Below are 23751 nucleotides of genomic sequence, written 5' to 3' on the forward strand. Positions count from 1 at the left end.
AGGGCTGGACACACAGTCTTAGGGCCTGTAGTTCAGTGCTATGTCCACTATGCCAGTGCAAGCCCTGATATTTTGGTCAGGCCAGTAGTCACAAGAGTCAGGCTCTGCCATGTGGTTCTGGGCAAGACTTCTAACTCCACTGAGCTTCAGTTTCCTCTCTTTCTGTTGCTAATGGCAATTCTATTCTCTCTGAATACCTGAGATGGTTGGAAGGACCAAACAAGGTAAAGACTGTGTAAAGTACTTTAGAAATGCAAGATGAACCATTCCCTTGTAGAAAACCAGCCACTACATTTAATGGCACTTGAAGAATTGGGTGCCTTCTACATACTGTTCCTTGAATGAGATCAACGTGTAATTGTCATCAAGGACTGAAAATCAGTACATGCCTTTCAGGTGGGATAGCACCTTGCAAATTCTAGGTGATGACCTTGAATGACAGGGATTGGGCAGATGTGGAGGGCAGAATAAGTGACCATCAAGCCCTCAGAGACACGCCAAGCTCATGTCTGCAGATGTATCCTAGCCTATTAATAGAAACTGATCCTCACTGACAGTGGCCCCGGGAAAGATGCTATACTTCCAGATGTCTCTGTATTGAATGGAGAGATGATAAATCCACCTCTACTCATTCTTATGCTTAAGCCTCAAAATAGTTTCTCTGTTAGTAGTTACAACATACAAATTTACTAAACCCATTCTGTTTAAAAATATTTAGCAATAATACAAAGGCAGATTGCAGTCAGAATCCCCTTTTCCTTGGGGAATTTCAAGACACTTACCATTAGGTATCTGGATAGAGCTCTCTGGGCTCCACTCACTCCAATATCCATGGTCTGGCTTGCAGCGAACCTGCACAAGGTATTTCTGTCCTGGATATAAGCTGAAAATCTTAAGCTGAGTCTGCTTCGCAGCAAAATGAATCTAGGGAGGGCCAAGGAAAACAGAAGTCACTCTGACTTGTGTTATGAAGAAACTTTTCTTTAGGTGATAAACTAGCAGAGAAGTCAGGCCAGATGATCACACTTTATATCCTATTCACGCCATTTCACCCTCTCAGCCCACCCCTTCCTCCTGTTAAACACTGCTCACACAAAAAACAACAAGTTTTCTACCTCTCCATTTGAAACACTATTTCAGAAAGACAAATATACCACTCCCTACACCTTACCTTCTGAATTCTACATTACAGAAGTTTACTACTTAACAAAATTGGAAATTTGTTATTTTCTAAACCTAATAAAATTATTGATTCAAGGATTATTCATGGGTGTGAAGCCTCTAGGTGAAAAAGAACTGGGCATTTATGAACACTGAAGCAGTTGTGCACAAATCAAACACGACTTTACAATTAAGGGATCAGGATGTGATCTCCCCAGTCCAGCACCCAGTTTTAGCATCATTTATGGTAGGTTGACCAGAATGAGTTTTTCTCCTGATATGATGCAATGTGAAGCATATAGCATCACCTCTGAAATTTCCTTGCCAAAAATTATTCAACTGGAATCTAAACAAGTCTTTAGATCTAATGTCTGGCTACAGGAAATGTGGGGACAGAGAAACTGGCTAAATAACCTTATAAAGAACTAATCAGACAGATGCAGAAGGTGGGACATTCTTTGAGATAAGTGGCTTGGTCTCCTTAGCATGTTGAGATTGAAGGGATACATGAGTCAGCCAGTATGTGATCCTGAAGTGGATTCTGGTTAAGACAAAATAGCTACTGAAATATTTTCGAAGAAGTTGGGGGAATTAAAATATGGACTAATTTAAATGATATTAAAGAATTAAAAAAGATGATATTAAGGGATTTCAATTAATTTTCTACATGCAATCATATTATTTTGGCTATGTTTGGAAATATTCCTTGTTTAAAAGAGACATATAATAGAGCCTTTAGGGCTTCCCTGGTGGTTTAGTGGTAAAGAATCTGCCTGCCAATGCAGGAGATGTGGGTTCAATCCCTAGGTTGGGAAGATCTCCTGGAGAAAGAAATGGCAACACACTCCAGTATTCTTGCCTGGAAAATACCATGGACAGAGGAGCCCAGTAGGTTACAGTCCATGGGGTTGCAAAAGAGTCAGACACAACTTAGTGACTAAATAACAACAACTATAATATTTAACAATAGATTATTATAATGCCTATAATTTATTGTACTATTTCTTTACAATGAAGAATTTTAAAGTAAATAAAAATGTCATTAACCATGGACTTATTACATTGAGATTTTTTTCCTCCAACTTAGTGCCACTTAAGAACTCTCATAGATGTTTTGATCTAAGATATCCTGAGAGAGGTGGGTTGGAAATCTGGCAGAAAAGGCTGTTCAATTACAAGGATCTAGTCCTGGGAGAGCTGTGATGATGAGTCCCCATCCATCCCAGGAGATGCAGGGAGATGGATGGATGCAAGGGAGAAGGCCTTTCCACAAGTGCAAGGGTCACATCAGTATCAGGAAGAAAACATGGCGGCCTAATAATTAGGAGGCATGGCCGGTTCTCAGTTGGGGTCTTCATCTTTGCCAAAGGACACAGTTCCTTCCAAAAGCTTTCAACTGACTCACCTCCCAATCAGTTGCTTTCTCAGGTTTTAATCGAATTTCGTACTGGATCATGAACCAACCAGATTTTACATCAGTCAGGGTGGGTGGAAACCATTTTATCCATAGATATGGTTTTCTATCTTCTGGATGTTTTAATTCCAAAGTCAGGTTTGCAGGAGGCTCTGGTTCAACTGCAGATATGAAAGAAACTCCATTGTTAGTCAAATAGGGATATTTGAATCCAGAACTATAAGACTTAGAGGCAGATCTCTCTACCTTTTCCCTCCATGTTTATGAGCCACTTCGTATTTGATGTCAGGCGTTGGTTAGCAGAGTTGGGATTAGGTTGAAGCAAGTGAGTCACATAGGGGCAACATTTAAGGTGGAATAAATAGCCAACAAGCACTTTTTGGTGCTCAAAGTCATTAGTCATTCAGAAAATGCAAATCAAAACCACAATGGCATATCACTTCATACCCACTAGGTATGGCTAGGATTGAAAAAATGAAAATTAACAAGTGTTGGCAAGAACGTTGGGGACTTTGGAACCTTCATACATTGCTGGTAGGAATGTAAAATGGCGTAGCCACTGTGGAAAAGTCTGACAGGTGCTCAAAAAGTTAAACATGAAATTATCATGTCAACCAGCAATGTCACTCCTAAATATATACCCAGAAAAACTGATAGCAGGTGTTAGAACAAGAACTCATTTATGAATGCCCATAGCAGCATTATTCACAAGAGCCAATAGGTGAAACAACCCAAATGTCCATCAACTGATGAATGGATAAATGATATCCTTATAATGGAACATTCAGCCAAAAGGAAGAAAGTCTTGATACAGCTACATCATGGATGAACCTTGAGAACATAATGTTTAGTGAAAGAAGCCAGATACAAAGGGCCAAATACTATATGATTCCATGTATATGAAATATTCAGAATAGGCAAATTAAGAGAGACATACAGCAGGTTAGTACTTGCTCTGGGGCTGGGGCCATGGAGGGGAATCCATGGGTAGGAAACTTTTATTTTGAGTGATGAAAAAGTTCTGGAATTAGATTGTGGTGATTGTTGCATAACATTGTGAATGAACTAATACCACTGAAGGGCACACTTTAAAATGGTTAAAATACTGAGTTCTATGTTATAGGTATTTTACCACAATAAAATAAAAAACTAAGGAGGCACTTACTCTCTGGTTTATTCAAGTACAGGTCTGTGAGTTCCTCCTTAAGAGTGAGGTGCCTAGGCCACACTACCCAAAACAATCTACAGATTTAATGTAATCCCTATCAAATTACCCATTAGACTTTTCACATAAGTAGAACAAATAATCCTAAAATTTATATAGAACTATAAAAGACCCAGAATTGCCAAAGCAATTCTGAGGAAAAGGAAAAAAGGTGGAGGTATGACCCTCCCAGACTTCAGACAATACTACAGGGCTACAGTAATCAAACCAGCATTGTCTTGGCACAAAACCAGACATACGTATCAATGGAACAGAAGAGAGAGCCCAGAAATAAATCCACACACCCATGATCAATTAATTTTTGACAAGGGAGGCAAAAATGAACAATGGAGAAAAAACAATTTCTGCAGCAAGTGGTATTGGAAAAGCTGGACAACTGCATGTAAATCAGTGAAGTCAGAACACTCCTTTGCACCATACACAAAACTAAACTCAAAATGGCTTAAAGGCTTAAATACAAGATAGATACCATAAAACTCCTAGAAGATACATAGGCAAAACATTCTCTGATGTAAATCATATCGATGCTTTCCTAGGTCAGCCTGTATGCATGCATGCTAAGTTGCTTCAGTTGTGTCCGACTCTGTGAGACCCTATGGACTGCAGCCCTCTAGGCTGTTCTGTCCATTGAATTCTCCTGGTACGAATACTGGCGTGAGTGTGAGTTGCCATGCCCTCATTCAGGGGATTTTCCTGACCCAGTGATTGAACCCGAGTCTCTTACATCTAACCTGCATTGGCAGGCAGGTTCTTTACCACTAGTGTGTGCCAAGAAAATAAAAATAAAAGCGACACTAAACAAATGGGACCTAATCAAACTTACAAGCTTTTGCACAGCAAAGGGAACCATAAACAAAATGAAAAGACAACCTACAGAATGGGAGAAAATATTTGCAAATGATGTAACCAACAAGGGCTTAATTTCTATACTATACAAACAACTAACACAACTTAATAAGAAAAAACAAAAACAAAAAAACAATTGAAAAATGGGCAAAAGACCCACATAGACATTTCTCTGAAGAAGACATACAGATAACCAATAGGCACATGAAAAGATGCTCAACATCACTAACTATTAGAGAAATGCAAATCAAACTACAATGAGGTATCACCTCACACCAGTCAGAATGGCCATAATTTAAAAAATTCATAAATAACAAATGCTGGAGATAGTGTGGAAAAAAGGGAACCCTCCTAACACAGTGGGAACACAAATTGGTGCAAGTCACTATGGAAAACAGCATGGAGGTACCTCAAAAATCTAAAAATAGAACTGTCATATGATTCAGCAATTCCACTCTGGGCATACCTCCAGATAAAACTATAATTCAAAAAGAGACATACACTTCTGTGTTCAGAGCAGCAGTATTCACAATAGCCAAGACATAAAAACAATCTAAATGTCCATTGACAGATAAATGGATAAAGAAGATGTTATTATATACATATAAACTTACATACATATATATTATGTATAAAATATAAAGATATAATAATATAAATATATACATTTATATAAAGTATAAACACAAAATAAATATGTATAAATTTATATAAATACATATATATATATATAGAGAGAGAGAGAGAGAGAGGGAAGGAAATGGCAACCCACACCATGGAGAAACCCATGGACGGAGGAGCTGGTGGGTACAGTTCATGGGGTTGCAAAGAGTCGGACATGACTGAGCGTCTAAGCACAGCATACATACACGCACCCCCCCACACACATAGACAACAGAATACTACTCACCCATTAAAAAGAATGAAATAATGCCATTTGTAGCAACATGAATGGACCTAAAGATTATCATACTAACTTAAGTAAGTTAGGAAGAAAAAGACAAACACCATTTGATACCACTTTATGTGGAATCTAAAATATGACACAAATGAACTTACCTATGAAACAGAATCATAGACATAGAGAATAGACGTGGTTGGCAAGGGGAAAGAAGAATGAGGGATGGATGGATTGGGAGTTTGGGGTTAGCAGATGCAAACTCATATTGAATGGATAAGCAGCAAGGTCCTAGCGTATAGCACAGGGAACTATATTTAATATCCTGTGATAAACTATAATGGAAAAGAATATTAAAAAATAGTGTGTGTGTGTATATATATATCTGAATCACTTTGATGTACAGCAGAAATGAACACAACACTCTAAACCAACTATACTTGACTAATTTAAATTTAAAAGACTGACGGGCCTAGGGTGCTGGTTTGCCTTACCCTAATTTCAGTCTTGCTGGCCAGTCATATTTTCTCCATTCATTTCTTACCTCCTCAAATCAATCTCAATTTCAGGTGATAGAAGAGTGAGTATAACTCTACTGGACTTGACATTATAACCTGTCTAAAAAATGAACTTGAGAAAATTTGCCACTAATCCTAATGCTTGTAGGTTACTAAGTAAATACCTAGGAAAGATGGTTTTATATGGATTTACTAAATAAACATCAATTATTATTAGTTTTAAGTTGAACACAAGACTGAGAAATGCCTCTGATCAAACATCTTTGTATAAAAGTGCAAGTAAAATGTTCAAGATGAATCCTTGAAAGCAAACTTTCACAACCTCAGCATTATGTGTCTTTTGGACAAGAAAATTCTTTGTGGTGGGGGCTGTTCTGAACACTGCAGGATGTTAGCATCATCCCTGGGTTCTCCCCCATTAGATGTCTTCCCTGTCTGTTGCAACAATCAAAAATATTTCCTGCTATTGCCAAAAATCCTGTGGGAGGCAAAAGAGCACCCAGTTGAGAATCATTGCTTTCAAGTGTTTTCAGCAGAGTTAAATATTTCTGAGATATGTACCAATATTCTGTACTGCAGGTAATCACTTGATGAGGTTCAAGCTTATAGACTTCACTGTGGTTAAACATAAGTTGTCAATGAACTTCTGTGGCCCCTCACCAATACTGTAAGCTGCAGTGTTAATGAGAATTCTAAGAACACTTCTTTAATAATTTTGAAAAGATATACTTCTGCTTCACTGACTATGCTAAAGCCTTTGACCATGTGAATCACAACAAACTGTGGAAAATTCTTAAAGAGATGGGAATACCAGACCACTTTATGTATCCTGAGAAACCTGTATGCAGGTCAAGAAGCAACAGTTAGAACTGGACATGGAACAATAGACTGGTTCCAAATTGGGAAAGGAGTATGTCAAGGCTGTATATTGTCACCCTGCTTATTTAACTTAAATGTAGAGTTAGTTCAGTTCAGTTCAGTCGCTCAGTCGTGTCTGACTCTTTGTGACCCCATGAACTGCAGCACGCTAGGCCTCCCTGTCCATCACCAACTCCGGGAGTTTACCCAAATTCATGTCCACTGAGTCAGTGATGCTATCCAGCCTCTCATCCTCTGTTGTCCCCTTCTCCTCCTGCCTTTAGTCTTCCCCAGCATCAGGGTCTTTTCAAATGAACACATTATGTGAAATGCCAGGCTGGATGAAGCTTAAGCTGGAATCAAGATTGCTGGGAGAAATATCAATAACCTCAAATATGTAGATGACACTATCCTAATGGCAGAAAGTGAAGAGGAACTAAAAAGCCTCTTGATGAAGGTGAAAGAGGAGAGTGAAAAGTTGGCTTAAAACTCAACTTTCAAAAAATGAAGATCATGGCATCTGATCCCATCACTTCACAGCAAATAGATGGGGAACAATGGAAACAGTGAGAGATTTCACTTTCTTGGGCTCCAAAATCACTGCAGATGGTGACTTCAGCCATGAAATTAAAAGATGCTTGCTCCTTGGAAGACAAGCTATGCCAAATTAGACAGCATATTAAAAAGCAGAGACGTTACTTTGCCAACAAAAGTCTTTACAGTCAAAGCTATGGTTTTTCTAGTAGTCATGTCTGGATGTGAGAAGAAGGCTGAGTGCTGAAGAATTGATACTTTTGAACTGTGGTTCTGAAGAAGACTCCTGAGATTCTCTTGGATAGTACAGAGATCAAATCAGTCAATCCTAAGGGAAATCAACCCTTAATATTCCCATGAGCAATGTGAAAAGGCAAAAAGACATGACACTGAAAGACGAGCTCCCCAGATTGGTAGGTGCCCAATATGCTACTGGATAAGAGCAGAGAAGTAGCTCCAGAAAGAATGAAGAGGCTGAGCCAAAGTGGAAACAATGACTAGCTGTAGATGTGTCTGTGGTGAAAGTAAAGTTTGATGCTGTGAAGAGCAGTATTGCATAGGAACCTGGAATGTTAGGTCCATGAATCAAAGTAAATTGGAAGGTCAAACAGAAGATGGCAAGCGTGAACATCAACACTTTAAGAATGGATTGGAATGGGCGAATTTAATTCAGATCCATTATATCTGCTACTGTGGGTAAGAATCTCTTAGAAGAAATGGAGTAACCCTCATAGTCAACAAAAGAGTCTGAAATGCAGTACTTGGGTGCAATCCCAAAAATGATGGAATGAGCTCTGTTCATTTCCAAGGCAAACCATTCAATATCACAGTAATCCAAGTCTATGCCCCAAATACTAGTGCTGAAGAAGCTGAAGTTGAATGACTCTATGAAGACCTACAAGAGCTTCCAGAACTAACATCCCCAAAAGATGTCCTTTTCATCATAGGAGACTGGAATGCAAAAGTAGGAAGTCAAGAAATACCTGGAATAACAGGCTAGTTTGGCCTTGGAGTACAAAATGAAGCAGGGCAAAGGCTAACAGTTTTGTCAAGAGAACACACTCAACAGGGCAAATACCCTCTTCCAACAACACAGGAGAAGACTCTACATATGGACCTCACCAGATGGTCAATACCAAAAGCAGATTGATTATATTCTTTGCAGCAGAAGATGGAGAAGCTCTATACAGTCAGCAAAAACAAGACCTGGAGCTGACTGTGGCTCAGATTATGAACTCCTATTAGCAAAATTCAGACTTAAATTGAAGAAAGTAGGGAAAACCACTAGGCAATTCAGGTACATCCTAAATCAAATCCTTTACAATTAAACAGTGGAAGTGAGAAATAGATTCAAGGGATTAGCTCTGATAGACCAAGAACCCGAAGAACTATGGACAGTGATTTGTAACACTGTACAGGAGGTGGTGATTAAAACCATCCCCAAGAAAAAGAAAGGTAAAAAGGCAAAATGGTTGTCTGAGGAGGCCTTACAAATAGTTGAGAAAAGAAGAGAAGAGAAGTGAAAGGCAAAGGAGAAAAGGAAAGCTATACCCATCTGACCCTGATGCTGGGAAAGACTGAAGGCAGGAGGAGAAGGGGATGAGAGAGGATGAGATGGTTGGATGGCATCATGGACACAACGGACATGAGTTTGAGTAAACTTTGGGAGTTGGTGATGGACAGGGAGGTCTGGCGTGTTGCAGTTCATGGGGTCACAAAGAATCAGACACGACTGAGCAACTGAACTGAACTGAACCCATCTCAATGCAGAGTTCCAAAGAATAGCAAGGAGAGATGTGAAAGATCTTAATGACTCAGATAACCATGATGGTGTGAAGACTCACCTAGAGCCAGACATCCTGGAATGTGAAGATGGGCCTTAGGAAGCATCATTACAAACAAAGTTAGTGGAGGTGATGGAATTCCAGCTGAGCTATTTCAAATCCTGAAAAACGATACTGTGAAAGTGCTCCACTCAATATGCTAACAAACTGGGAAAACTCAGCAGTGGCCACAGCACTGGAAAAAGTTTTTCTGGTAGTCATGTGTGGATATGAGTGCTAGGCCATAGAAAGGCTGAGTGCCTAAGAATTGATGCTTTTGAACTGTGGTGTTGGAGAAGATTCTTGAGAATCCCCTGGACTGCAAGGAGATCAAACAAGTCAATTCTAAAGGAAATCAATCCTGGATACTCATTGGGAGGATGATGTTGACAATGAAGCTCTAATTCTTTGGCTATGTGATGAGAAGAACTGACTTATTGGAAAAGACCCTGAGGTTGGGAAAGATTGAAGGAGGGAGGAGAAGGGGATGACAGACGATGAGATGGTTAGATGGCATCATGGACTCAATGGAGAAGAGTTTGATCAAGCTCCAGGAGATGGTGAAGGACAGAGCAGCCAGACAGGCTACAGTTCATGGGATTGCAAAGATTTGGACTCTACTGAGCAGCTGAACAACAACAAGTTTATTGGAAGACTGATGCAAAGCTGAGTCTCCAATATTGTAGCCACCTGATGTGAAAAGCAGACTAATTGGAAGACCTTGATGTTGGGAAAGAATGAGGACAGGAGGAGAAGGGGGCAACAGAGAATGAGATGGCTGGATGGCATCACCTACTCGATGGACATGGGTTTGAGCAAACTCTGGGAGATAATGAAGGGAGATAGTGAAGGAAACCTGGTATGCTGCAGTTCACAGAGTCGCAAAGAGTCAGACATGATTGAGCATGCATACAAATTTCCTTACAGCAGCTGCCTCAGTACATTACAGAACTTCTCTTGCTCACTGTTTTGACCTCAAATATGAAATATTTTAACACTTGAGGGCAGAGTATTTGAGGGCAAGGCAATTTAAAAAAGAGCCTGTGGAAAAAAACTAAAAATAGAGCTAGTGTATGACTGAGCAATTCCACTACCACTCATATACCCTGAGAAAACCATAATTCAAAAAGGTACATGTACCCCAAGGATCACTGCAGCCAGGACATGGAAGCAACATAAGTGTTCATCAGCAGATGAATGGATAAAGATGTTATACATATTTACAATGGGATATTACTCAGCCATGAAAAAGAATGAAATTGTGTCATTTGTAGTAATGTGGGTGAATCTAGAATCTGTAGAGAAAAGAACAGCAAATACTAAACATTAATGCAAATATATGGAATCTAGAAAAATGGTGCTGGTGAACCTCTTTTCAGGGCAGGAATAGGGATGCAGACATAGAGAACGGACTTGTGAACACAGCGGGGTAAGGAGAGGCTGGGATGAATTGAGAGAGTAGCACTGACATATACACACTACCACGTGTAAAACAGCTGGTGGGAGAGCTCAGCTCGGTGCTCTGTGATGATGCAGAGAGGTGGGGTGGGGGTGGGAGGGAGGCTCAAGATGGGGGAGATCCATGTATAATTATCGCTGATTCAGTCTAGAGTACAGCAGAAACTAGCATACCACTGCAAAGCAATTACACTCCAACCAAAAAATAAGAAACAGCCTACAAAAATGGAATTATTTGGCATTTAGCCTTTCAAAGGCTTCATGTCTTAAGTCTATTTATATGAATGGAATTAATTTTATTCCTATTTGTAAGTGGTGTTACTTTCTGATTTTCTGAAGCTAAGATTAAATTCTATTTCCACCCCCAAGCTCACTGTAATCATTTGCTGGGTGTGGGGAAGAGATAGTATGGAAATGTGTACTAGCTGACGTTGGAAGCTTTTCTAGTTTTTAAGGATCAACCAATGATAACATGCCAATGGGATGATATATAGCCCAATACTTGAGAGCCTTAGCCTGATTTTCTTTGTCAGTTGGTGCTAGGTAAGTCAGGAGGACTTCGGTGACCTTGAACCTAATTAGCTACTCCTTAGGTAACCTAATAGGAAGGATGAATCCAGTCCTGGCCAAGCCATCTCTTGTCCTAAGATTCCCTTTGTCATCGTTACTCAACCAAAAGCTGAAGAACTGATGCTTTTGAACTTTGGTACTAGATAAGACTGTTGAGAGTCCCTTGGACTGCCAGGAGATCAAATCAGTCAATCCTAAAGGAAGTCAACCCTGAATATTCATTGGAAGGACTGATGCTGAAGCTGAAGCTCCAATGCTTTGGCCACCTGATGTGAAGAGCCAACTCGTTGGAAAAGATCCCGATGCTGGGAAAGACTGAGGGCAGGAGCAGAAGTGGGCAACAGATGATGAGATGGTTGGATGGCATCACCGACACAATGGACATGAGTCTGAGCAAACTCCAGGAGATAGTGAAGGACAGGGAAACCTGGTGTGATACAGTCCATGGGGTCATAAAGAGTCAGACACAACTGAGAGACTCAACAACAACCACCAAACCACAGACCACTGCAGTTATGCCTTATTGCCCTGAAGCTCAGTGTTGATCATGCAAAGCAAGAAACAGCTCTTGGACAGATTTTTGTTTTACTTTACTCATGAGTTCTCCAAACCTCATGATTGTGAACTTGCACTTCAGCCTTCTGTTCAAGTAGCACTATTTACTCCCCAGGTAGTTTATTTTGAGAAGAATAGCTCCAGTTGCTGAGGAACATGTGCATATTGAGAACTGAATTTGGGACAAAGCAACTGGAGAAATTCCTGTGGGTGGAGAAGCAGACGAATGTCTTCTAAGAGTTGCTACTCCATGAAACAGGGTGTTTCAGGGACAGAAATCTCAGAAAGGAAACCCCAGCTTGCCAAGGGGGACGGGGACATTGGTTGCAGGGGGAGGGCTGGAGAGAAGGACTGACCAGGGAAGCTAAATAGAACATCACTGCTGGGTGCAAGGGAGTGGGAAGAAGGGTCAAGGGAAGGCACAAGGATCTTTACTGTCTTACTGTCAGGAATACAAAGCGGTTTAAAACATTCAGTTGGTAACAATATTGTGAATTTGTTCATCTTTCCTTTTGGGGATCCATCCCTAAGACAAGGAGACTCAAACTGAGTTTAACTCTCGGTAGATTCACATCAGAACAACACATTCTGCACCCGTCATGCTTCCCCTTACCTATGTAAGTCACATCCACATAAAGTGGATCCGAGGAACTGACTCCCATCTGGTTGATGGCGTTTACTGTGATGACGTACAGCTTCCATATGGAGGTGTGCTTCTTGTTAAAGTAGCAGGTGTTGGGGCCCCCAGTTTTGTAGTCTGGACATTCATGGGTGACTGTCTCTCTGCAACAAGTATATTAGGAGTCAGCAAGAAAGTGGTATGGAGCTTCCTCGCTGGCTCAGTGGTAAAGAATCTGCCTGCAATGTAGGAGACATGGGTTCAATCCCTGGGTTGGGAAGATCCCCTGGAGAAGTAAATGGCAACCCACTCCAGTATTCTTGCCTGGAGATTCCCATGGACAGAAGAGCCTGGTGGGTTATAGTCTATGGAGTCGCAAGAGTTGGACATGACTTAGCAACTAAACCACCAGAACCAAGAAGGTGGTATAAAGAGCCTAGTTTTTTAAAGTGTTATAAAGAACGTCAATATCACTGAATTTGGAGGGACAAGCAAAAAACAGAGCTGGAGAAGGGCTTCTCAAGCTTCTCGAGCCTGTCCATGTCCCCGAGGGGTGACTCAGGGAAGAAGTGCTGGAGAAGGGGTGGAGGAGTCACAGCAGAGCCGCAGTGACCCCGCTTCTCACCAACCCTTCCGGTCTGCAGGTTGGTGTGGACTTCGTGCTATATGCCCTCTGCCAATGAACACTTGAGCTTTCCATGACCAAGGCACCGCCACCCTCAGGAAACTACCATTGGGTCGTCTCAGGACTTTCTCTTGCATCATACAAACCAGGGTGGGGCAGAGGCGGGCATGCCCAAGGCAGCAGCTACTGCACAAAGGTGTTGAATTACATGTCACTTAAAAAGCTGAAAGGGGATACAAACTGCAGTATATTTCCAACTACACTCAGGCAGCCACAGAGGAGAGTGACTCTGAAGGGAGGTACTTCAGGTCCCAGAGGCTCCTCAGGCTGCTCACATTTAGACCGGGGGGCTCCACGCAGGGCTTGTCACAGGTGAGCAGGCTTGCTTCACCGTGATGCCACTTCGAGCTCCTGAGGGCTGTGTCTCCGACACCCCTTTGGGTCTCACAGGGGATGTCAACTTTGTGTACCTCTAAGTGCAGTCACTGGGAGGCAGGCCAGCTGTTCCTCCAGTAAATGTTTTCTTCACTGGGAAGGATATACAGCCATCCCTGGATTTCCAGGAGGGGCTCACTGTAACTGTGATGAACTCCATGCCCAGAGATGACCCTGTTGAGTTTGCAATTTTTTCGCTCCCAATACCCCCTCTCGGAGATCATGGGTCCATGGATTTCCTAAGGAAAAACCTCATCTTCCTTTCCTTGTAGGGCTGGTTATTTTCTTGCATGTGAAACAAGTTCAAACAGCTAATGTACCACAGTCGTCAAGGATTACATAATAATACTCTTAGGTTGCAAAAGCAATGTTTTTTAAAAAAAAAACGACAAATGGCACAAGGTTGATAGCTAAGCATCTAAGGAAACACACGTGACTTTGGGGTACAACTCAAGCTTACGACAGGCAACGGTACCATGGATGGACTGGTGTCACCTCACTGGTGGTGGAGTTTCTGGACACGAGGGAGCTCAGCTGGGACGTTAGAAGGAGGATGTGGACGTTAGAGTCCCTGCCCCCAGCTGTGGGAGGTTATCAGTGTCCATTCAGGGAAGCACGGTTATTAGCACAGGGTCAGTGGTCCTATGGCCTGGAGGGTGAGGACACCCATGTGGGGCTTGCTAGGAGAGAAGAGAACGTTTACCCTTCCTTGTGGTAAGTCAGCGTGTAATTGGTAGGAAGTCCTCCATCTGCCCCGGGCTCCCACCAGCAGGTGAACGTTTCCTTTCCAGGAGAACGACATTTAATGATCTTGGGTTTTCCAGGAGGTGACTGTCCTAGAAAACGTCAGAAGGCACCAGGGTCAATATCAAGGTCGATTCAACTCTGTGACCATTCTGTTGCCAGAAGGTACTGGAGTCAATGCTAAGGTCACTTCAACTCTGTGACCATTCTGTTGGTGACAGAAGCAGGTAGATGGGGCCAGGCCAGTGATGAGGTCTCAGGGAGAATAGGTCTAGGGGCGGGAGGTGGGACTCAGAAGCCAGCATCCTGCAACTTTCTTCTGCGGGCTGCCCTGAAGGTGGCAGGATTCAGAGAGAGGGCGCTTTGTGGTGGGGTGTGTGTGTGTGTGTACTGTGAGATGGAGATACCAGCAACCTAGGATCAGCGACTAACTGTAGCAGTTCACCAACGGTGAGCAGCAAGGGTGCGAGGGGTGCACATGGATTGAGCCGGATCTGGCCCTCCCAGAACCCCACGGTGTCTATGGAGCGGATATGTGCCCACAGTACCAGGGTGACCATTTAACAAGAATTCGCCTTCAGACACAAGCATCCTGTGATCATTTGCTGATCCGGTGCTCTCTGGACCTCTCCCCTCTGCTCACTGACCCCCATCCTTCTGCCACTCCCACATAGCAAACCCAATTCTCTGCTCTTCTTCTCTTTCACTGTGTCACCTAGGCTCCCCCTCTGGCTGCTTCTCCCCCCATCTTCTCCATCCCTTCCTTTCCTGCTTCACCCTTCCTTGATTCCGTTCAGCTTTGACCTATGATTCAGTCTCACAGTGTGGCTCCCATCCTGCCTGTCTCCACTTCTGAAGCTGGGTTTTCAGTCCCCTTTTTCTATGTATTTCCCCCTCTCTCCCTGGGTCTTTATGTGGTGAGATGGCAACAGGTTCTTTTGTAATTCTTGGCTCTTTTTGGGGGTAGGCGGCATGGGAGCTCCTAGAGGCGGCTGAGTGGGTAGATGTTCTCCCAGTCAGGAGCTACCATCATTAGCTCATTCCAGTGGAAGCTAGTGGGGCTGAAAGAGGTGATGTGGAAAACCCAACGTAGATGGAGTTTTCGAGTTGCCTAGCCCCCGAAGCTTTTGGTGAGCTGGCACCCTCTTCTGCTCCTTATCTGACAGGTCCAGGGAGGGACAGAGTCCCTCTATCCCCAGCCACGTAACCCCAGGTGGCGTTTCATTCAGGAAATCGGGAGCAGAGAGGGGCGCTTCCAGGAGGCGATCCTTGAACCTCGGGGGCTTGTGTGTTTTCTGCCACCCTTGTCCTTCATCCCTCAGGCTGGCTCCTGGGCTAGAACTGCTAGCAAAGCAGCATCAGGGAGAACAGGAGTTCAGAGGAGGACACGGGTGGGAAGGAGGGCACTAGGCAAAGCCGGCCAGAAAGAAGAACTGATGGAACAGGGTGATGGGAGACCAGGCTGGACCAAGGTCCCCGGGCTGAGTCAGCTGGAGCCCAGCCAGCTCCCAGATCCCCTGAACACCATGCATGCCAGCCAGTCTGGGCTTAGCTCTGCCCATTTTGGAACGTTGCTCGACCTCTAGGGAATATTTCTTCAGGACAATTTCACAGGGTGAAGTGACTTTTTGTTGTTTTTTCTTGTGGCTAGGGAGGAGTGTATGAGGTGGAAGGAAAAGCTTATATTTTAAAAACACACAAAGTTTACAGCTCAACAATGAGCATATTTAGAAGCCAGTTAAGGCAACTGTTGATTATTTGGGGCTTATTTGAATTCTTAAAGTTTCCATAAGGATTGTACCAATCTCCATGTTACTTTTTCTCTTCCTGAAAGCTTCTCTTTCTCACATTTCACTAGTTATTAACAGTACCTCGAGAAAACTCAAGAGAGGAGGGTAAAGCTGTGAAACTGTGATTAGTCAAATGTTTCTTTCACCCACTTTAGAAGAGATGGTTACAATGAATGGACGGTCTCACTTTCCCTGTAAAATGCACACAAACACAGGGGCAACCACAGAGGTACCCCCCCACCCCCAACACACATGCTCAAACAGAAGAGCTCATATCAGAAACACACCCACAGGTCACAGAGGAACAACAGACACAGCTGCATACTTACTGAAGTAGATACTGGTCCACACATAGGTACATATGCAGAAATACGCACCCACAGATGGATATGCATATACGTACACACAGAGAAGCATTTTCAATCAGGTATGTACAGAGAAGCTAATAGATACACAGATATACACGAGTATACACACTTACACATAGACTGGGGTAGATACACTGAAATGTACACACACAGGCTCACACGTGCTAGTCTAGTTGTGAATTTCATTTCCCGCATAACAGAACTGGGTGTTCCTGTTTTCCACCAGGTAACAGCAATTTCCTTAGATCTCTTAACAGGTTTTCAAAGATTTTTCTCACACAACTTTTCATCTGAGGTGGAGGAAACATCATTATCCTCACTTTGAAAGTGTCTAAATTTAAAGAACTTAGTTAACTGGCTCAAGGTTGCACAGCCAGTAAGGGACAGAACCTGGACTGAAATTCTGATATGTCCCTGGCAGAGTTGTTTCTCTGCACTCCCAGAATGAGGATGGAAGTCAGAGCATGGTGACAGGATGTGGCATTAACTGCATCCAGTCTTTTGCATTAATTTTTGCCTTCATTTTAATCCCCATGATATTGTAAATAATTGAAGAGAAGCAAATGCCATGGACATTTTCATTTCCTGTAACTGTGCTGCAAAAGGACTGTGATGGATTCTCCCCTCCTCTTGTACAAATACCCCAGGAAGTGAAAGAGAACAGGACAGTCTCTTACTTACCATTCAGAAGGCTGGCGTTGAGAAAAAATAGCAAAATGAAAACTACTCTAGATGCTGCATTTTCCTTCATGTTGGCTCCTTCCTCTTTCCACAGGAAATATATCAGAAGCTCACTGAAAGAGAAGGCATAGGCAACTTTTTGAAACGGCAAAAGTCTGGTGAGGCACATGCACCCCTTTATTCTGAGTGTTTGCAACTGATTCTTGCTCCTTGCTGAATGTGAATAACAAAACAGGAGGAAAGGAATGTAGGAAAATGTAACAGGGATAGCTTGGCTCAGAAGCATCGCTGTGCACAGGCTGGGAAAAATTCCACCACCAGAGGTCATCCGAAGACAATGTTCAAGGTCAGCCGAGCGCAAACGGCTCCTTTGCACACACCCTAAGGAAAAATTGTTCTCTTTGCACCCCACTGAGTTAGTTGCTCAGTCATACCTGACTCTTTGAAACCCCGTGGACTGTAGCTTGCCAGGCTCCTCTGTTCATGAGATTTCCCAGGCAAGAATACTGGAGTGGGTAGCCATTCCCTTCTCCAGGGGATCTTCCTGACCCCCTGGACCAGGACTGGAACCTGGTCCCCTGCATTGCAGGTGGATTCTTTACTGTCTGAGCCACCAGCGAAGCCACCCAATAATAGATCACCTGTTTTATATGACACAGATTGTATGCCCTACAATAGAATTGTTCTGGGAGGGCTTTGATCTACTAGCCAAAAATAAGGCAGGCTCAAAAGTTGATGCTTTCAGTTTAACTCCCACCTGTCCCCGTGGATGCCACCAGGAAAGAGGGGGAAGGATCTCCTGAAGGTTCCGCTTTGGAACACTCTGGAAGTGTCCTGGGTCATGGGCAAGGCTGTGAGACATGCAGTGAACTCTAGTGGACTTCCACGTGATGACTCTTACCCCTTTGGAAAAGCCCCATAAACAAGAAATGACAAATCCCAGTAATAATTCAAAGTCCCTTGCATTTGAAGAATTAAGTAAATTTTGAACCTGCAGGGGTTGAGAGTTTTAAGAAATTTATTATTAATATTATTTTTTTTACCCTTTGAACAATTTTCAAAGCCTCTAAATGTCCTTCTAAGAAGAAAGGATTTTGAAAGACATTTGGAAAAGACTCATTAGCGTTTTTGGACTCCAATCAACTCTAGGAAAACAATAGATTTGATGAAACAAGTATAAATTCTTGGAAACCCATGACTTACATTTTCCCTTTAAATTTTATTTTATTTTTTTTTTTAAATTTGGGGAAGGACATGCAGGAGCAAGGCTGCCCATCCAGGGATGTTGGAAAATACTGAATACTGTTTGATGAGCCTTGAAAATACTAGGCTTCACCAACTCCTCCTGGGGAGAGGGTGGATCTCCGTCTGTCAGCCAGACACCACCTAACTAACAACTTCTTGAAGTTCTTTCCACCTGCTATCATGCCCCTTGAGACATCCTGGGAAATAGAATTCTCAGTGACAACACAGGTTCAGGGTTTTACGTTGGGGATTGGAACTGCAAAATGGAACAGGAGAAAGAAAGCAGCAGAAAGGGTAGAAGTTGAGAAATGATGAAGCAGAGAGACAGGAGAGTGGCCATGCCTGCCCCCAAGGATCTTAAACACTGTTGTTCTCCCTAATCCAGCTTCACTGGGTCCACTGAAACCTGAAAAGGTTCTTTGTCCTGCACATTTGGTGATCTCAGCTTGGCCTGGGGATGGGTGTGCTACCCACTGACGGAAAAAGTTCTAAAATAAACTTGAAACTCTCCTAAATAACATTTTCCAATAAAAGTGCTTTCAGGAAGCATTTTATTCCTAAAATATCCTGGAATCTGGTGAGTAGCCATGTGCACTTTCTGCTTCCTTGAAATCCCTGTGTCTGGGAACTGGACACTCTCATTGTGGTCCCATTACTGTGTTTCAATAATGATTTCCATTTTACCCTGCATCTTACTCTCCAGCAGGGCAAACGCAGTGCTGGGATAAGTAAACCTTCAGAGAGAAAGATAATCCCAACTGCCCACTTCTAAGGGTGCTATGCTGAAAGTTAACCTGATCACCCACTGTGGTCTCTTCCTGCACTAGGCACATCTCCCATTGTGCATGGACCATTTTTAATGACTCAACACTAGGCTGGGGATAAATTTTCTCTCCTACTAAAAACAGAGTTACCATATGATTCAGCAATCTCACTCCTTGGTATTTATCTAAGATACATATACCTGAATGTCACTGTAACACCATATTCAGTTGACAAGATATGCAAGTAATCTAAGTGTCCATGGACAGATGAATAGATAAAGAAGATCTGGTATACATACACAATGGAATATTACCCAGTCATAAAAACGACTGAAACAATGCCATTTGCAATAACATGGATGGACCTAGAGATTATCATACTAAGTGAAATAAGTCAGAGAAAGAAAGACAAATAGCATAATCATATTTACATTTGGAATTTACAAATTTACAAATGTGTAAATCCATATTTACATGTGGAATCTAAAAAATGATACAAATGAACATATTTATAGAACAGAAATAGGCTCACAGACATAGAAAACAAACTTGTGATTACCAAAGGGGAAAGTGAATGGGGAAGGGATAAATTAGAAGTTTGGGATAAACAGATATACACTCCTATATATAAAATAAACTACAAGGTCCTACCCGACAGTACAGGGAACTATATTCAATATCTTATAATAACCTATAATGGAAGAGAACCTCCCCAAAAATATTTGAATGTTTGGATCAGATATTATATTCAGATCTAAAATCTGAATCACTTTGCTGGTTAGTTTCACCAGAAACTAACACATTTGTAAACCAACTATACTTCAATGAAAAAGTGTAAGTAACTTAAATAAAACTTATTTGAGTTCACTTCCCCATTGCAAGCAGGATCTTGATCAAGATTATTCATTCCAACTTGGGCTGGAACATCCAAAGAGTGTCCACAGACTGCTTGCAGTGATGATTATAGTGGTAAATGGCTCCAAATGTTGGCAGTCCAACTAGGAAAAAGTGAACCATACACCGCCACCAGAGGACAATGATCTTGGCTTCATTCCTCAATAGCTCTCTGAGTGTGACTGTGGTTTAAAAATTCAAGAATGAAAACTGAAAAGCAGGTCTGTAGCAAGTCAGCACCCTCATGCCTTGCCCATGACAAACTGCCTTGGCTTCCTTGCTTCCAAATCCTCTATCTTTATGTTATCAAAGACTTTATAAAGTAGACTTTATCAAAGTCTACTATCTTTATGTTCCACCCGTTATCTTACTCGAATCTCCCTTGTCACAGTGCTCTGTCCCACTGTGGTAGAACCCCACCCTCCCTGTTCTTCCTCATTCTGTGCATCAATGCTGAGCCTGGAAAGCTTCCCTTCTTCACCTTTCCCATTAAGCCAAGTCTCATCTACATAGGGCAAAACTTGAGAAATCAGTCTGGCAGTTTTTTCTTCCTTAATATTTAATTTATTTGGGTGCACGGGCTGAGTTGCCCTGCAACACAAGGGATCTTAGTTCCCTAACCAGGGATGGAACCTTTGTCCTCTGCACCAGAAGGCAGATTCTTAACCACTGGACCAACTGGGAAGTCCCCAGTCTGGCAATTTTTGCCCTGGCCACTTGTTCTTCTGAGAAACAAGACCCACTCTCCTTGATGCAAAATCAGAGCCACAGTCCCATAGCCTGGGCAGATTCCACTGTTCACAGCAGGGAGAACATGTCATAGGAAAAGAAGGCTGGGGGGAGGAGGGTCTCCTGAGAGTTAAAAATAACAGACCTGAGCTTTCACCGTCTATCCTAGGTAGACGCTATCTGCATATTCTAGCTTACCCAGCCCCTGAACCAACCCAAATGCCAGAAATCTCAGCGCTATACTTTTGTGGGACTTGTTCCCAAGACCTGGTGTCAGGTGGTCCTGAAGCAAATACAGTTCTCACCTTGTCTGGCCTCATTTGTCACTGTTGTTCTGATGCTCTACTCAGATTTTTGGCTGAGCTCCCCTGACTCTAGAAATGGGCCTAGCATGGAGGGCAGGGGTTCGGAGGACCTACCTAGCTCTTGCAAGTCTAATTACTATGGACAAGCAGGGCCCCATCCAAGATCTGAATTTCTTGTAGGACTGTCACAAATGTGAAATGCACAAATCATAAGTACTCTTTTTTTAAAATATAAATATTTATTTTAATTGGAGGCTAATTACTTTACAATATTGTAGTGGCTTTGCCATACAGTGACATGAATCTGCCACAGGTGTACATGTGTTCCCCATCCTGAACCCCCTTCCCACCTCCCTCCCCATCCCATCCCTCAGGGTCATCCCAGTGCACCACCCCCGAGCACCCTGTCTCATGCATCAAACCTGGACTGGAGATTCATTTCACATATGATACTATACATGTTTCAATGCCATTCTCCCAAATCATCCCACCCTCGCCCTCTCCCAGAGAGTCCAAAAGACTGTTCTATACATCTGTGTCTCTTTTGCTGTCTTGCATGCAGGGCTATCATTACCATTATAAGTATTCTGCTCAGTGAATTAACACAAGATGGACATGTCTATGTTACAACCAGATCAAGAAACAGAACACTAATAACATTCTAGAAATTCCCCCGCCTCCTCCCAGGCTCTACCCAACCCTTTCTAAGAGGAACCAGTTTTCTGACTTCTAACACTGAAGACAAGTTCTGCTTACTTATGAACTTTAGAGAAACAGAATCATACAATATGCATAGTTTGACTGTGTGTGTCTGGCTTCTTTCATTTCACATTATTGTATGATTCATCCTTGTTGTTACACGGAGTTTTACAAAATTCATTTTTAGTTCACGTCATTCATCTTCATATTACACTGAAAGAAAGACCATAATTTATTTCCTCATTCTACTCTTGATGGACATTTGAGGTTTCCAGTTTTTGATAAACTTTGAATTTTGCTAAGACTTATCAAGACTCTGATGGCAGATGAGACCCACATACCATATACCTGCTTTGTGCTCCTTCCCAACTTTCTATTCTCTACTATTAATGGTTAGGATACCACCTGCAATACATCTTGATTATAAATGCAAATTAAGTTTCAAATGCCTGTCTTGTCCTAAAAATGCAAACGATCTCATTTCTTGCAACAAATTTTTAAATACATCCATTCATGGTCTGGAACGTTAGGAACTGTGTTTGCTGCTTCCTTTGGGTCTGCTGGGTCAGGTCATCTACACTCTGGGTCTCCTTACCTGCCTGCAGCTCTACCTGTTTGATGGCCTGAGGCTAAGAGAACATGGTGAGAACCCCACAGTACTTTTTGATCTCTAGGAATCTGGCTTTTGTTTCTAATACGGAATGCCAACATTTAGTTTGGAAAACAGAGGAGATAATCTGCTCAGGGTGGGGGGAGCAAGCAGCAGGAGGGATTAGCTATTGCACACCAGGCTCAAGATTAGGGCCCTTATACAAGCTCTTTTGTTGCTGCCGTTGTTGCTAAGTTTACCTGACTCTTTGCAACCCCATGGATTGATGGCAGCACACCAGGCTTCCCTGTCCTTCACTATCCCCTGGAGTTTGTTCAAATTCACATCCATTGAGTCAGTGATGCTATCTAACCATCTCATCCTCTGTTGCCCCCTTCTCCTGCCTTCAATCTTTCCCAGCATCAGAGTCTTTTCCAATGAGTCATCTCTTTGCATCAGGCAGCCAAAATACTCGAGCTTCAGCTTCAAAAACAGTCCTTCTAATGAACATACAAGGTTGATTTTCTTTGGGATTGACAGGTTTGATCTCCTTGCTGTCCAAGGGACTTTCAAGTCTCCAGCCCTACAACTTGAAAGCATCAATTTATTGGTGCTAAGCCTTCTTTATGGTCCTACTCTCACATCCATACATGACTACTGGAAAAACCATAGCTTTGGCTACATGGACATTAGTCAACAAAGTGATATCTTTGCTTTTTAATATGTCATCTAAGTTCCTCATAGCTTCCCTTCCAAAGAGCAGGCATCTTTTAATTTCATGGGTGCAGTCACTGTCAGCAGTAATTTTGGAACTGAATAAAGTAAAATGTGTCCAAATCAACAGTCAATGTCTGTAGAATAAGTGAATCACTGAAGTCTTAAAGTTGGAAAAGCAGAACAAGAATCTAAGATAGAGGAGGAAATTCTGCACACAGACGAACTGGTCCTGTGGGAGTATTAACAAACTCTGGACTTGGAGAGAGTTTAGCATCCTCTCTTTGACAGGGGAACCTGAAGAGGTTTCCAGAACCACAAGGCACTGCTCTTGAATGCAGACATTGAGTGTTGGGGATGCAGTGCTAGGAGAACCCTGGCCCAAGGGTGTGAGGATACGAAGGTTCCAGCTCTCCCTGGGTTGCATGCAAATATGTGCCCACAGCAACAAAGTGTTTATCAGTTCATAGCCCAGAAATCAGAGTTACACATTGGTCTGTGAACTTTCCAAGCTGGACTCTTGCTCATATGTCACCCATTATTGTTATTATTTTTTAATCTCTGCAATGATCAAGTTTCCATTTTATTGCTTCTCAAACAGGTGGTCATCTCATCCCTTGTCCTGAGATACCTTTGATGGGGAACATCTGGCACCTTCCATAAGGGAATCACTTCTATATAAAATGACCA

The 23751-nt window shown here is 42.4% G+C and overlaps 1 protein-coding gene across 5 annotated transcripts in view; it reads right to left on the reverse strand.

Annotated features, from left to right (window-relative positions):
* Positions 1-23751, reverse strand: part of PRLR (prolactin receptor) — a 194183-nt gene that overhangs the window by 14968 nt on the left and 155464 nt on the right. For all 5 annotated transcript variants that reach the window (XM_065905385.1, XM_065905384.1, XM_065905383.1 and 2 more), the window contains exons 3-7: positions 17123-17235; positions 14243-14375; positions 12474-12643; positions 2567-2736; positions 783-924 (exon numbers count right to left, since the gene is read on the reverse strand). In XM_065905385.1, the coding sequence (XP_065761457.1) occupies positions 783-924; positions 2567-2736; positions 12474-12643; positions 14243-14375; positions 17123-17192 (685 nt within the window). In that variant the 5' untranslated portion in view covers positions 17193-17235. The remainder of the gene's footprint in view (positions 1-782; positions 925-2566; positions 2737-12473; positions 12644-14242; positions 14376-17122; positions 17236-23751) is intronic.

The sequence above is a fragment of the Muntiacus reevesi genome, chromosome 14 (assembly GCF_963930625.1).
Source record: "Muntiacus reevesi chromosome 14, mMunRee1.1, whole genome shotgun sequence".
In the NCBI taxonomy this organism is placed as follows: domain Eukaryota; kingdom Metazoa; phylum Chordata; class Mammalia; order Artiodactyla; family Cervidae; genus Muntiacus; species Muntiacus reevesi.